Here is a 16,188-nt window from a genome sequence, read left to right on the forward strand (position 1 = left end):
CAATAGTAAGATTAGTATTTTGGATTTTCTTACTCCCATCCTTGTAGCAGTTCATCTCAAATACCTGCTTCTGTATTACTAAAGGTTACATCTCTGCAGGATTAGAATTAACTAAGGAATTAAGTTTAAGATTTTGTCAGTTGAAGTATTCATATTGTATTTTTGTCAAAATTTATACATTAGAAGTAATACATAAATGATTACTTCAGTTTTCCTGAAAAAAACCCCATATATATGCAGTGAGGCTTTGTCACTTCTGCATTACAAGTGACTTAAGGAGGACAAAAGCCTCATTCTCCTTTGTGAAATTCCACTTTCATGCCTTGGAGCTCTTTGCTTTCATCTCTATATAGAGATCAGAAGGACACTCTTAGTGGAGTTCTTCACATACACAATTTTTTGGAAGTTGAGAGAGAATTCTGCAGAGCAGCCACTTGGATAAGAATATGAAGCCTTTGAACAGAAGGTCTACTAAAGGCATAAGTAAAGGAGATTTTGCATTATGTGTGTTTCAGAAAATGACTTCATATTTTCTATTTCACAGCCAGAGTTTTTTTCTGTAGCCCATACTCAAATGTATAATAAAGAGCTGTGGGTGTTTTGAGTGATAACAAACTATGTGGCAGCTGTTGGGGAAACAACAAACTGTAGTTTCCTACAGTTTTCCTACTATATCTTAAATTGCTATGCTGATGATAGGGTTTCAGTTGCATTTTTTCCCAAAGCATGAAGTTTAGTCTTCAGCAGAACTGGACGAAAGACTGAAGTGGGGCAATTTGGGAGACAGGGGAGAGAGAGAAGGGAAGAAAGAACCTAAAGCATAATGAGATTACTTTTATATTTAAGCAGCACTGTTTGCATCAAGAAACTCCTGAAAGCACGAAAATTTAAGATATTTTACTCACAACCCTAAAATCATAGCCATGCTAATGAATACAAATGCCCAGGTAATCTCTTTTGTGTATTTGTACTGGGAATAAAAATCATGAGGAATACATTTAAAATTCAAGTTTTAACTAGGGGTTTCATGAAATTAAAGTGGTCTTCATTAAAAGTCTACTTTTCCAGACATTCCATAAGGACTAGAGAAAAAATTATTTCAAATTCAACCAACCATTAGTCTGACCTTTTGTTTTAATTATTGGAAAATGTTCAGTAGTAACATTTCTCTTTCAGGGAGAAAATTAAGATTCTTTGACCCTGTTTTTTGGCTGCTGTGAGCCATTTAGATGTCACCTAATGAAGTTGACTTCTCCTAATGAGGAAACACAGGATAAGAACTGGCTCTTATTAGAATATACCTGAGGCATTTAACAATGCAGCAGCTCAATCTGTGAGGCACAGCATGGAGTTCAACAGCTGCCATGTAAGGTAAGTTTAACACCTGGATTTATAAGATATGGTGAAAACATATATCAGTTTCCTTTTTTTCCTCTTCCATCTCTTTGAGACAGTGTTTCATCTCATGGCTGGGTTTATTTGGTTGGATTTTTTTTTAGAAGAACTTTGTTAAAAACTCAATGTATTTTTACAAACAGAACTCCCACAGCAACTGGTTAAACAAGTACATATGTAGAACTATAGAAATCTAAATATGCCTGCTGGAATCATTAAATTAGGGTCTGTATCTTGCTCTTAATGTGATCTGCTTGAAATTGCTTAGCACTTTAACAGATTGATACCCATGTGCATCTCTTTTCAATAGTATGTTCCTACAGGGAAATCTAGAGAGCATTATTTAGGAGTATGGTACACACAAAACCAACCATGTAACCTAGCTTAGTTTGTGTCAAACACTGCTTTTAATATCTCAAGTTAAGTTTAAAGTCTTAACACTCTGTGCCCAGGCCAAGAGTAAAAGAAAGAAAAACAAAAAGGAGGCGCTTTGAATCAGAGCTGCGTTCACCTGAGAATGTGACAGAGGTGCCAGAGGGCAATACTCTAGTGTAACACAGAGCAACGAGCAACTTAATTTATGCTAGGATGGGTAGCACTCCTTTTCCATGAAAATACATTGGGTTGAAAAGGGAAATAGGAAATGTTTTGCTGCAGAATCCTGACACGCAGGGATGGTCTGACTGCAGAGTTGACCAGTCTGACATTACAGTTCTTGGATGTAGCAGAGCAGAACAGCATAACCCCACTGCAGAGCTGAGGATCAGGACCTCCTTGCATTTAGAAATACACGAGTGCCTTGGGAATCTTCCTAGTCAGCTCCAAAGCTTTGCCCGAGCTGGCTGAACACATCAATTCTTCAGCCAAAACCAGATCTTTTTTACCCACTGAGCCCTACATTTATAATGTATCAGATTTATTAAAGTATTGTCTTTCTTTGCATTTGTGTTTACATGTGAAAAGGCAGATGATTGTTTAGGGAAATGAAAATGAGCCAAATGAAACCACTTACAGAGTTAAAAAAGCCTTTGAATAGCAAAACAATTCCATTGTCATATCTCTTCTAATCCAAGGAAAAGATTAAATGTAAAATGACCTGGCTCCTTAAAAACAGGCATTCTTACCATGTGCTATAGAGCATCCTTCACTGAACGTGATATCATCAATGGCAACACTTTCACCTTGTCTCTGGGTTTCCACCATCCCCGAAAAGATAACCTAAAGGGATTAACAGCAGATCAACAAGAAACAGAGTTTATCAGTGTCACAGACAAAACAAAAAAAACACACAATATATGCCAGTCAAGTGCATGGAGTATCTATTGGAAATATGAGAATTCTAATCACACATTTAACAATTTTGGAGGATTATCATCCTGGCTTTTTGACACATCTGTGGCTTTTTCACCTGAGCACAGATAGGTAGTCCAATCATCTAATTCAAGATTAAGGTAGAATTTAACAGGAAAGATCTGAAAATCACAATAAAATGCCTTAAAATTTAAGCAAGGATCATGACAGTTAAAGAGCAGAACACAAAAGATTTTGTGTTTTGTCAAGCCATTATTCCACCAGAGACTGGAAATATGAACATTTTCGGGTTGATTTCAGAGTTTCTCAAAAACCTGGAAAAAAATCAGAGCAAAAAACCCCATTATTCAGAAGGCTTTCATCACATTTTAAGCAAAAACAAATCTTGAGGAGTACTTGGTTGACAGCTATTCTGCTCTAATGTTACAACAATGGGGTTTTGATTTTTTTCCACCAAAGTCTTCTGTACACAAGAAGTTACAAATATTTTACTTTTCCATCTTAAGGGCAGATTTCAATCCACATTTGTAAATGCACAGACTATTACACTTTTTCTGCAGTGGTGTACAAGGGAACTGACTGATCAATAGCAGTCCTTAGGAAAACACAACAAAAACATACCAATCAAAACAACCCAACAAATCAATCTTATGAATAATGTTCCTTAAAATATTCCCTAGCCACATCTTGGGATGAAACAGTTCCAGGATTTTCCAGAGTCCTAGAGGCAGAATCTACCTAGAAGTACATTCTAGCTCTCATTAAGGAATTCACAGTGTTAGCAATAATTTTTCAAGCAATACCTTGAGAGTTCAGCAACAATATTGTGCATAGTTTAACAGATTGATGCAGAAAACCCATAAATTACCAAGAACTGAGTTTTCCACTATACAAGATGACACAGCTTATCCAATGATATGACCATTATGTCATAAATTGGAATTTTTTTGAGTGGTGTAATCTTTTGTCTTTTGTTTGTTTTACTGAACCTGCAGCTGGCTTGCACAAGAATGGCAGCCATACCACCTTAAAAAATATGTTTATGTGAATGAAATGCAGCATCTTGGAAATTTGCTCATTTGATTTGTTTCAGAAAATGGTATTTTGAATTCTTGAATTCTGCTGCAATGATATGTGCAGTTAATGTGTACTTTCATGACATCACCACAAGGACAAATAAGTTCCTAAAACAATATAGTACACTATTTTATAATCAGAAACAGCAGAAATATTATTTAATATCAAGGATTTGAAAGATATTTTACCTTTGCACAGTGATGCTTCATTTTGAATTCAAAATTTATTTCTTAATAACTTCATTTAAAATATATATCTACTGATAGCTTGCATTTGGGATTTCATAGTCAGATTTTATTATATAGTGAGAAAAAGTGGTTTAGACAATCACTAAAGAGGGACTAGCTTACTTTGCTGGAGCAAAATCAGAGGCTTCTTCAAGTTCATATTCCATCAGAGCACACAAATCTCTGTGAACCTGTTTCCTCAAAACTCATGAACAGTCTCTCAACTTCCCCACTTCCAGAAGATAATATTACTGGGTGCCTCCAGATGCTCTTGTGTTTAGAAAAGATTATCCAGGATTTATCTGGTGCAGACACCCAGCTAACCTTCCCTGAGTTCATTCCAATAATAACCAAAGTGACTCACATCCAAGTTTACCCCAGAAAGGAGCCATTCCGTTTTCCTTCTCACACAAAGTCTAGAGCTCTTTAAGCTCACAATTTGGTAACAAAAGAAAAGTCTTTGTGGCACTATTTGCTCATAGCTGCAATGATATTTATCTATACAATATCTGTGAGCACCAGATCAAAGGAACATTGCAGCTCCATTGGTGGCATGGAAGGTGCAGTGGGACTGCATGGGATCAAACACAAGCTGGGCTGGCCCCACAATTCAGCCACAGGAGCAGATTGCAGCACAGCTCAAAGCATGAGGTGAAACAGGAATCAAGCATAAAGACAGAAAATAACCCCAAGCCTAGAACCCTTTTCCTTAATGAAGTCTGGGAGACAGATATTTGTCCTCAGTAAATCAGAGCAAAATTAGCTTGGAGAGAAAACCATGATACAGTTCTCCAAAACTCAGCCGAAACAGACATACTGAGCTTTCTGCTTGTTCAGTAGTTAAACCACTGGCAACCTCTGCATATCAGAACTCCATAAAATGGAGATTTTTAAATGCCAAACTAGATTCCATCTTCCATAAATATAATCTAGACTCTTAGTAGGAAGAGATATAAGTGTTAAACAACCAACATCAAAATGAGTGAAGAAAATAAGCAGTGGAGAATAAGAGGTAGATTTTAACTAAATTCTCACTTCAAATGTGTTTTTAAAATTGAAAAAAGCACTAAAGCACCCTATTTCAAAGTGATTTGTACATCCAAATAAAAATTATTTTTCTCCCATCATTTTTTGCCTCATAGAAACATTAGTAATCAAAACTTTATCTTGAAAAATGCCACAAATATCCCTGTAGGTTTGTCATATAAAACAAGTGCAAAAGGGCAAGTGAATTGCATTCACTTGTACGACAGTGATATCTTGCATGTTGTCACTGGAGCAAAATGTGCAAACAGAAGAAAATTTGCTCAGTTTCAGACTCTTGGTTTTGTGAGGTTCTGAGATGTGTTTCTTAAGTCAATAGTAATGATTACTGCAGTAAGTTTGACACCAGCTTCTGGACTCTGCCCATCAGTTCACTTGATAGAGGCCAAAGGATAACCAGGTTTGCAAGCAATAATCTAATTAGGATTGGACCCAGCAATTCAGAGGAAGTAGATGCCATATTATATTAACCATTCCCAGACTAATTCAGCTTTCCAAGTAATACAAATGATGAAAAAATAAATCTAGAAGGAAGCCCTTCCAATACAACCTCAGATTGCTGTACACTCTTATCAGGTAGAGGCAAGTTACTGATCAATAACAGTGTTGGTACTTATGTTGAGTTGGGTACAGGTATTTTGCAATATACATTCTCAGAGGAGTTGAGCAGGCCAGTATTACTTCAAAAATCAAGATCCTGTTGGATGCTTTAGCACAATATGGAAGCCAAGTAATTATGGTACACATTTGGTTTATGGAAACGAGATTGTGCTCCCATGCCTTCAGGTTTGCATGCTAAGCAACTTCACAGTAACTGCTGTGGCAGGAAAGGCCTCTCATTTTCTTCTCTGCTCCCCACTTTCTCTCCAGTATTGTGCATAGCAGTGAGTGTACAGCACCCACAATACTATAGCCCTAAGTTACATTTACTGTGCTAATTTTTTTTGTAAATGCACCTGCAAAAACATTTAAATAACCTATGACATTTGCATTGCTTTTCAGTAGTTTTGAGCAAAATTAAACCATTTGCAAGTGTTTTGTGACAAAGGCTCAAAGCTGCAATTAATAGTTAAGTACAGAGTTTGTCACCTGCAGTACCGCTATAAAACAGTATCTCATAGTATAAAATGCAGTTTCCTATACGAATGAAACCTTGAGTTTATCAATCCAGTTAGACTGAGGATAAGAAAATACTGTATTGAAAGTTAAGATCACAAGTATCTCACCTCTGTGGGCTAGTAGATAATGGCTCAATGAGACTGTTTTATTTAAGACACATGCACGGTTTATGTGAAGTTTGGTGTCAGTTTTAACACCATTAAGTGTTAAGAACAAGCTGTATTTATTAATGCAAACTGTGATCTTCAAAATGACTTTTTTCTATTTACCTCATGATAGTGCCTTCTTTTCAATTACAAAATATTTAATGCTGACCTATTAAAAAGCCCCACCATTTATAAACCATTTAAGAAGTGTCCTTCAGAATAACCTCAATTTACTAACCTCAAACTTTTCGGTGCTATTGATTGTAATGGTATTTACGTTCCACTGATTTCGTAGCTCTCTTGAAACTTGCCAAATGTTTGTAACAGTATCTTCAGAGAGCTTTTGAAGCCCCACCATTAATGTTCTGCTCATTTGACCAACCCAATAATGGAATCTAATCTAGGAAAAAGAAGAAGGTCTGATTATTCCAGGGAAATACTACGGCAAATAGTGTAATACAAAGAATGTGCATCAAAATACCTGGCAAAGGTGTTCTTCATCAGTTGGAAGGAAAACACTTGTCCTTAAAGCTGCAGAAGAGGACTGCATTTCAGACGACAATGAGAGGAAATAAGCTATTAAAAGGAATAAAAATAGAAAACTTAGAAGCCTGGAAAAAAAAAAAAAACAACAATAAAACAAGGAGAGCAATATGCACAGGTATAAATTAGTAACTAAAAAGCCAACTGGAGTTGTTTCCCCAGAAAAGATTAATAGCACTTGTAGCCATTGTGATCCAAGCTTTTTTCCGTATTCAATATTGTCACGATGTTACTCCATGTTCCAGCTAAAATTTTAAGTAGGATTCCAAAACATTTCATGTGGTGATATCTTGAATACTCAGCATTTTGGGACAAAGTGAGACTAACTCAGAAAGCTGATCCTAAGACTTTAAGCTCCAATGATTGAGTACATAGTCATAATATATTTAATGCCCAAATGTCCAAATGCTGTGAACAACAATATACATTTATCATGGCAGTTCAGGTCTTTGAGGAGGTGGTGGAACATGGGAGAGAAAACTGTGGTGTTTTTATAGGTTGAAAACTGGTGGTGTCTGGCTTCTGGCTGCTCAGAAAATTGCCGTGAGAGAAAGATGAGGCATCCCTGTATATTCCCAATATAAAAAGCTATCTAAGTAATTTCAAAGCTACCATTAAAGATGCCATTATTATCCATTTACAAAATAAGTCCTGGCTTCACTTGAAAGTGTAACAGCTCAAGAGGAGTCAGTGAACTATGGTTGTTGCCATGCCCTTTGACTGATTGTCTCTTCCTGACAATATTGTTTCAGATCCCATGACAGATGGAAGGCAGCCACCCTATTTCAGGATATCAAATACTGTAAGTCAAAATTTTGCCCTTCCTGAACACAAAGATTCCATAGATGTTAGATGCTAAGGATGCAAGATGAAAAATAAAGCATAGAAAAAGACTTGAACTATTTTTAATTCTTTTTGTTCCTTTCTCTTCTCTTCCCCTTCCCAAATGCCAAACAATGCCAAGTAACTTGTCCTCTGACATTAACATGAAAGGAGGAAGATGAAGGAGAAAAAGGCCAAGCAGGACTAAAGGAAAAAAAAGTCCTAAAAATAAAAATTAATACATTCACCAAATATCAGAGGATAGATCAAAACATCTAAGTACTGAATTTATTAAACCACCCACCTTGACCTCTCGTCCTTGTGTGGAACTGGAGAGCCCCTGATGAAGCTCCACCAGCCCAGCTCAGGGCTGGAGCCAGCTGAGCAATCCCCCACAGAGGAGCATTTTGCAGCCTGCTAGCAGGGCAATGGCCTTGCTGCCCCCAGGTTTTGGACCTTTCCTGACTGCTCAGGCAGCGCTTTCAGAGGTGCCAGCTGCAAGGGTATTGCTCCTACCCACAGCAGATGGCTTGGTGTCTCTGCAGAGCCCTGTCCCTGACTCCAATCTGTTCCACTGGATGTTAGCTTCCATGAAATTTTGAAGTTTTTTCTTTTAGTTCTCTAAAGATGGATGTGTCTAAGAGTAAAAAATTTATTTTTCACCTGCCACTGGAATTTTAAGTTTTACACAGATAGGGAAGAAATGCTAATTTTAAGAAATTCTTTGAACAGTCATTTCACATTACACCTCTGCATAAAGAATAGTTTCATCTAGTAAAATCAGGTTGTGAGTTTTTTGGGGTTCTTTTAAAGTGGTTGTCACCGTTTTGCTCAATTACTTTTTCAGTGAAAGAAAAAAGATCTATGAGAGACAGACCTAAAGAAATATTTTGGGTTCTAGTAAATGATTACATAAATCTTCAAAGGAGTTAAATTTACCTAGGGATCTTTGCTTTTCTGCTAATGTGTATGTTTTATCCTGATGGCAGGAAGTCTTCCTTTTACCATAGGGCATACTCTGCTCAGTTGTCATGATAGAGAACGATTTCTGTGTTTTAAGCAGGAACGAACATAAACCTGATTACATAGTCTGTTGAGTCACCAACAGTGGGAAAACTCAACTCACTGCCACAAAAAGATAACTATTTCCTAGGCAATTAGAATAAGCATTTAGAAAATGAAAGTGCAGTTTAGCCATTCTCCAGGTAGAAAAATAGAAGCAAATTAATACAATGCATTTAAATCTCCTTGGCTATTCAATTCACCAATCTGAGAATGCAGCCTCAGAAAGCTGAATAGCTACAAGCATTTGAGCTTCCTGCTACCTGGATAAAATAACTTAGATTAACATGACCACTGCACAATTCAGACCTGGCAGATACAACAGTGACTGAAGGGCCAAAACAAGTAAATGTGAACAATAAGGGTGACTGAACAGTTTGCTTTATCTGCAACAAACACCAGTTCAGGATTCTCAATCTTTTGCTGGCTTTGGCTGTCTGTATAAGTTACATTTTCCCTTACCCACCAGTTTTTATTGATTATTTGTGTATCTTTCTGGCATTTGCTACATCCTGATGTGGTATGTACTACCAACTCTAAAATGCACAAATTCTAAAATCTTTAACTACAGGAAGACTGTTGCCTGTCTAACCTATTTTGATTCTAGCCAAGAGCTTGCTATATTTGAATCTCATGGTATCTTTTGAGTGTTTTTAATGTGTTTCTTAATGAGTAAAGCTTTATTATTTTAACAATTTCACAACTTGCATACTTGAAATAAAGCTTGTGTTTATGAAAAAGGTTTGGTAGCTGCTCACATTTTTGTGCCAACATTGGTTTAAATCAACATTTATTTAAGAGCAACCTTATTTTTGGAAGAATAATACACACAGCAGGATGTGCTTCTGAGATACACACAAGCAAAAACTGAAGTTCCTAAAAGCACATCACACATAAAAAATTTCCTAGTTGCAGAGTACCATGAGAATTGTCCACTGTGAAATGAGAATTTGCAGTAAAACCTAGAATGGGGTTTTGGTTGCTGTTTTCTTCAATAAAAAAATAATTTAAATTTGGGTTTCATTTTCATCTGCTGATTTTGAAGCAAGTTTTCCATACATTCCCCTAGAAACCACCAGTTAATACGCATTCTTATTGGGAACTTCTACCTGTTTGGTGGCTCATGCAATGTGTAGGAGATGCTGCTTTAGAACAGTGCAGATTTCCACATTCCCAGATCAACATAGTTTGGGAATGGGGGGTAAAGCACCTGGGCTAATCACAACACTTGCATCCCACGTAGGATTCTCTTGTACATCCTCCAAGGCATGCCTGCCTTCAGGTGCTCACCATGAGGGCTTCCAAAGCACTGCTTGTGCCCAGCAGGGATGAGAGGGTGTGGGTGGAAATGAAGGGAAAGAGAATAACCAAAAATAAGAGAAATAAACAGATACTGTATTACAGTATATATCATAGAGGAAGAAGCAGGGTAATTTGGCCATAGGACAAGTATAAAGGGTATATTTTGTCTGAGGACAGAGAAATTGAATTACTTAGTTGAGAGACACTCTACAAGGTAAAGTAGAATTGTAAGAAGATTTAGGAAGAAGCTGCCTCAAAAAACAGGCTATCAAAGCTTATCCTGTCTCCAAATACAAAGTCCTCTCTCAAAATATTTGGAGTAGTAATATTAGCCACAGGTGATATATACACACACTCCAGGCATTTACCAGTCCAAGAAAACATGAAAATATGTCTCAAATTTTATAAACTTTGCAATCATCAAGACTGAATTTTTCACCTAATATCTCCAAAACAAGACCACTCTGGTAGGTAAACACATCTTTTAAAACGGATTACTTGCTCCTCTATAATAACAAGAATTGCTTACTGAAACACTGTCTTTCTCATCCCCTTTTCCCCTGGAATTCTGGGTTATTTTAATTGCAATCACCTTAAAGACACCTCAAAATCACCTCAGAAGACACAAGTGCTCAGGAAACATGTGGCAGAATATAACTAACCAATCAAAAAATTAACAAAATTCAGTAAATTAAATAGAAAACTACATAATATGTAAGAAACCATGGTTTCCCCAAAGACCATGAGGAGTCTTACCACTCTCATTCCCATTGTGGTCAGAGTATGGGGGTCCCATTCCAGATCGACCATTTCGTCTTATCCAGCCAGGCTGTAAATTGAATCCAGGAAGAACTTTGCATGGATTGCTTTCAAAATCACACTTGTTCCAGGAGGAACCTGGATTGAAGCAAACAAACAAAAAATTGAAAGCTTAAAAACAGAAGCAAAGGGATATTTTTTTCACCATCACTTGCTGTTTAGTTTGACATACAGAAACACTCTGAACAGTGTTTCTGGGAAAAAAGTGAGAAACACCAGAATGTTTAAATCATGAACAAAGAGAAACAGTGCAGTGGAAGAGAGACAACTGAGAATGAACACTGGGAAAAAAGCCTCAAACAAACCACCAAGTCCTTTCTTCACCAAACGAAATCCAAACTCATCCATTTATATTTTATTACTATATGTTCTTTTCATTACAAATATGTGTGTAGTTACCTTTCCGTAGGAAAATCTCCAAGCTACTAGAGTTTATATGCAAAGATTGTTCTTAAAATACACTGCAGGTCTAAGGTGCAAAATTTTTCCAGAGTTCTTGCAGAGAAAAACTAAGACTTAACACCAGAATGTAATCAGAGAGAAGGTTTGCTTTATTTTTTTTAATTCCAATTCATTCAAACAAGAGACACAATGAATCTTCAGAATGGCATAGTGTCCCCACTTGCCTTTCCAATTTCTTATTTCTTCCAGTACGTGTCACAGTGTGGTGAGGAAGGAACATTTCCCCCTTCCAGATTCCCCTGTGGAGCAGTGGATGTTGGAAAAGGGAGGCAGAACACCTTTCTGGCACCAAGCCCAGTTTGGTGTAGGAGTTCATTCAGGCAGTTTGAGACAGGTATGGGGCCAGATCAATAACTGCTTACTGAAGGACAGGGGTTGGTTTCTCACAGGTGTCCAACAGCCCTTTATGTATGACATCCAAGCTGAATGGAAGTGCTTGGATGTGCTTGACAGGCTGGACAGCCCCATTCCTCGAACTACTTCTTGTAGTGATGGGAGGATTTAATTAAAAAAGAAGTACAAGTAGATGCAGCTGTAAAGAACAAACTTACTGCAACCCTAGCCCAAGCAGAGTGGCCAGTACGTGGCACTGTCTCCAGATTTTGTGTCCTGTGTGGAAACTTTCAGTTCCCCTGCCCTTTGTTGTACACAGCAAAGGAAGGTGGCCAAGACCCTGCCTTCTAATTGGGATTCTGCCTTCTAATTGGGATTCTGGTTAGACACAGGAGCTACAATCCCTTCACACTCCCTCTCCAATTGGTGCCCACTCCAGACCCCTGCTAATGATTTTGGTCTAGTCTGTATCACCATAATTCATTGGTCATTTTAAATAAAGTTGCAACCGCAGCATTGATAATCACACTACAATGTTCAATTTCATGACTTTCATATTCATGGCAGTTCACTGCAACAATTAATTACAATCTTAGGGGAAAATAGAAATAATTCACACAAGCATTCCAGACTCAAGTTAATGTGCAGATTGGCTGAGTCATCAACCAACTTTTTATTGCTGCTTTTATTCTTTAGATCTTTAAGTGGCTAAAAGGCATTTCAGAGGTTCATCAAAAGCACTAACACTACTAAAGTATATCTGCTTGACATTGCATGAAATGCACCAAATCACACTCAATATTTCTTCAACAATTTTCTCATACCCGAAGAAACAATTGCAAATTAATATGCATGAAATAACAAGAATTGTAGCATTTTAAATTTCAAAGAAATGATAATTCATCATTATTTTTCAAGGTAACATTCATTTTCACAGAAAATATAACTTCAAAGCAAACTGATGTAAATTTGCTGGAAGACAGATTTACAAAGGGAACATCACTGCATAGAGAGGAAAAGTTCAGAAGGAAGAAATGTGTGGGATGTTTTAGATAATTTTTGCTGAGTTTTCTGTGAACAAAAAAATAATCTAAAATAATTTATAAGAAAAAATTCCAAGTGTCATAGGAACAGACTACACTTAAAGGTTCTATTTCAAGTGTGCATGTGTATAAGATCTCAGTTTGGGGTATTCTGGGACAAAAATATATACAAGTATTTAGTTATCATTCATTTCCTGGCAAATATTTTGCAGTATGAAGACCAAATGAACAATTAAAAACTGGAATTCCAATTTTTATATATTTTCACTGAGGAGTTTCCTTTCATCTGAGCAAAGCCCAGGGAAAAGAGCAGGAACCTGTCACCAATATGAGACCAGGAGCTGAAATTTAAGCAGAAAAATAATTTTGTAATAATCCCAAAACCCAAAAAGAGTGGCAGCAGGAAAAATCTTCAATTTGACTCCTTGATCTGTATTGTCATGTCTGACAGCTGATTTATCTCCTGAAGTAATCCAGAGCATTATCCAAGCAGTCCCAGCATGCAGCCTGTCCCTCAAAGCCTACTTCTACTCCTCTGGCTCATTCACATGAAATGCAAAATAATTTCATATTTAGGATGTTTACAGAGACCATAGGCTCATACTGGTCATTGGAGAAACCTTTAATTCTCTACTTTCATATAAGCACTTGTCTCTAGCTGCATTCCCTCAAGAGACAAGTGTAAAAAGCCTCCATAAACAATAATGGAAGAATGCACCTCTTAATCCATATTCTGCAGGCACAAGAAAAAATGCTGCCTGGAATAAATGCCTTTTCCAGAGAAAATAAGACCAAGCACAATGAGTTTTTCACGGCTTTGCAGTGTAACTTAACTTACCCACCTCTTTTGCCAGTGATAAAAAGATATGCTAACCTGAGATGTGTTAGACGTGCCAGGGAATTCAACAGGCATTTCAGCCATTGCCATTTAACACATTTTTGTACAGCACAGGAAACTTATAAAAATATACTGACATCCAATACAGTCCTAATAATTGTCTTATTTGCAGAGAAATAAAAAGCAAGTATCCTAGAGCTGATTCTAGACTCCTGTTCCAAACAGACCTCTGCATCCTATTTGGATATAACAGGGAGTCCTAGCAAAGGAAGGAAATTTTTCTGTGGTTGGACACACAACTGTAATTTAATGAACCCAGATTTAAGTTACTGCTCTTTCTCACAGATTTCAGGTGAATTCAGTGATTGCTAACATGCTCTAATTAGCAGGTTTCAGTGTGGACGGAGATAAATACATGCTCATCTAAAGACCATCTGTTCTATACTTAAAGTGAAATTTGAAAATCCCAACAAAGATGGTAGATTCCTTTGTTGTGAGTAGGAGAACGTAGATAAGATTTCTAGTTAGAATTAAAAATTTTGATAAATCCAAGCTCTTCTTTGGACTCCGAACAAAAATCCTCAAGGAAGGCTACCTTATACATCAGTCCTGGTTTCAGCTAGGGAAGAGTTAATTTCTTCTCAGCAGCTGTTACAGTGGATTCAGAATGACAGTGGTGCTGATAACACGCTGATGTTTCAGTTTTTTGCTAAGTCATACATATCCTATGGCAAGGACCTATTTTTCCCCTTTGTCTCATGCTCTGCCGGTGAGGAGTTTGCAGGGCTGGCTCAGCTGATCAGAGCCTGGTACTGATAACACCGAGGCTCCAGGTATGGTCTGCATGTGGGCCATGCACTTCAGTGTTGGACTCAGTGATCCGTGTGGGTCCCTTCCAACTCAGAATATTCTGTAATTCTGTTAAAAAATAAAAGAAAACCACCAAAACTGGGGCAAGGGGAGCATAACTGGGAAGTGTGATGCCCACTGTATAAACTGGGGGGAGTTAGCTGGAAGCACAGCTGATCTGGGATCAGGACGGGGAGGTCTGGCACCGATCAGTAACTGGCGAGCGAATTGTATTGTACAATAATTGTATTTTTTCCTTTTTGTTATCATTATTATTTACCATTATTACCCTTACCATTGTTTTATATTACTTTATTTTTGTTTTCAACTAATAAACTCATCTCAACACACAAGTTTTACTACACTTCTCCTCCCTATTCCACCACAAGCAAGCAACTGTGTGGTGTTTTATCTCCAGCTGGGCTTAAAAACATGACATGAAATTATTTGCAGCAACATTTTGTTGTACAGTATTCCAGAAATACTAGAATTCTGATGCAAATTTACTCAGAGAATTGCAGTTAAAATTCACTCTCACCACTTAGGTCAATGCCTTACAGGAAATAGCACCAATTGTATTTGTAACCAAAGCATGTGACAAAGATTAAGTTAGGATAATCAGTTGCTAATCAGTTCATGAATTCAAGGAAATTGCCACTCTTGTCTAGACAAAAAAAAAAAACCACAAAGTTGCAGCTTATACCTTGGTCTAGGTATTTTATATTAAATCTGAATTCTATCAAATAAGTTTCCCACAAATTAAGGAAAAAAGTATTACTTGGTGAATCTTCATTGAATTTGGATGAGGAAACACTTGTTTTGCAATGTAACATCCATATGAAGACTCATGAGAGCCTTGCACTTCATAAATATTGAAAAAGAAGAAAAGCATGGAAAACCAAACTGAAGCTAGAATAAACTTTTCTTTAAAAAATGAAGAGGGCAAAAAAAAAAAACCAAAACAAAAGAATTCCCAAGCATTTTTCAACATAAGAACATGCCCCCAAGTTCTCTCTTCTGGCACATTCGGTTACCAAACTGTATCACACTTCTGCTAAGCCCACCAGACTCACCTTGTTTGTCATCCCTGCTGTCCCCACAGCAGCTGGTGGAGATGCACACTTCCCCAGGTGCAGCAGAAGAGCCATCCCCACGCTGGCACCCACCTGCTGCGCATGGCTGAGCGTCCCCTGGAGCAAAGCAACACAGCACACAGACGTATAGGAGTCTGTTCATGGGCTGTGCTACTATCCGAGCTTTCACTTGGAAAATAATCACTGAAACTGCCTAGAACTGGTCATGAAGCGCCTTTTCCCAAGCTGTGTTTACACACATCTCTCTGGAAGATGCTTTTAGAACCTTTTTCTTAATCTGCAGCTTACAGGAAGTCACTGGTTCTGCAAAGAAGCGACTTTCAACCTGGTGTGTCTTAGGATAATATTTAACTGGATATATCATCTTATGACTAAAAAATATTGGCACATGCTATGGAAGTCAACTGTATATCATTAACTTACTGATTGGATTTATTGCTCAGTGGTTTGAAAATATATTAGATAAGAAAACAACAGGAAAACAGGGTAGAATTACTAAATGACCGACATCTACCAAGATCTCTATTTGCTTAGAAGGAGTTGACAAATGTTTACAAAATGTATGAAAAGTTTTTACATCAAATGTAAAAACAGTTGAGAAATTCAAATTTCAATTGATTTTGCATCAAAGGGATTGCAAATCGGCACAATGACTTCTGTTCTCTTGTACCAGGATGTTTTAGTGACACCTTTCACAGTGTT

The 16,188-nt window shown here is 37.3% G+C and overlaps 1 protein-coding gene across 1 annotated transcript in view; it reads right to left on the reverse strand.

The window, feature by feature from the left end:
- Window positions 1-15,850, reverse strand: part of MALRD1 (MAM and LDL receptor class A domain containing 1) — a 234,212-nt gene extending 218,362 nt beyond the window's left edge. The window contains exons 1-6 of the mRNA XM_054274046.1: window positions 15,775-15,850; window positions 15,466-15,582; window positions 10,805-10,945; window positions 6,801-6,895; window positions 6,558-6,719; window positions 2,520-2,613 (exon numbers count right to left, since the gene is read on the reverse strand). Coding sequence (XP_054130021.1) covers window positions 2,520-2,613; window positions 6,558-6,719; window positions 6,801-6,895; window positions 10,805-10,945; window positions 15,466-15,582; window positions 15,775-15,850 — 685 coding nt within the window. The remainder of the gene's footprint in view (window positions 1-2,519; window positions 2,614-6,557; window positions 6,720-6,800; window positions 6,896-10,804; window positions 10,946-15,465; window positions 15,583-15,774) is intronic.
- Between the last annotated feature and the right edge of the window lie 338 nt (window positions 15,851-16,188).

Source organism: Melozone crissalis, unplaced genomic scaffold, assembly GCF_028551555.1.
Source record: "Melozone crissalis strain CALT ecotype California unplaced genomic scaffold, PUWL_Pcris_2 ptg000016l_1, whole genome shotgun sequence".
NCBI lineage: Eukaryota > Metazoa > Chordata > Aves > Passeriformes > Passerellidae > Melozone > Melozone crissalis.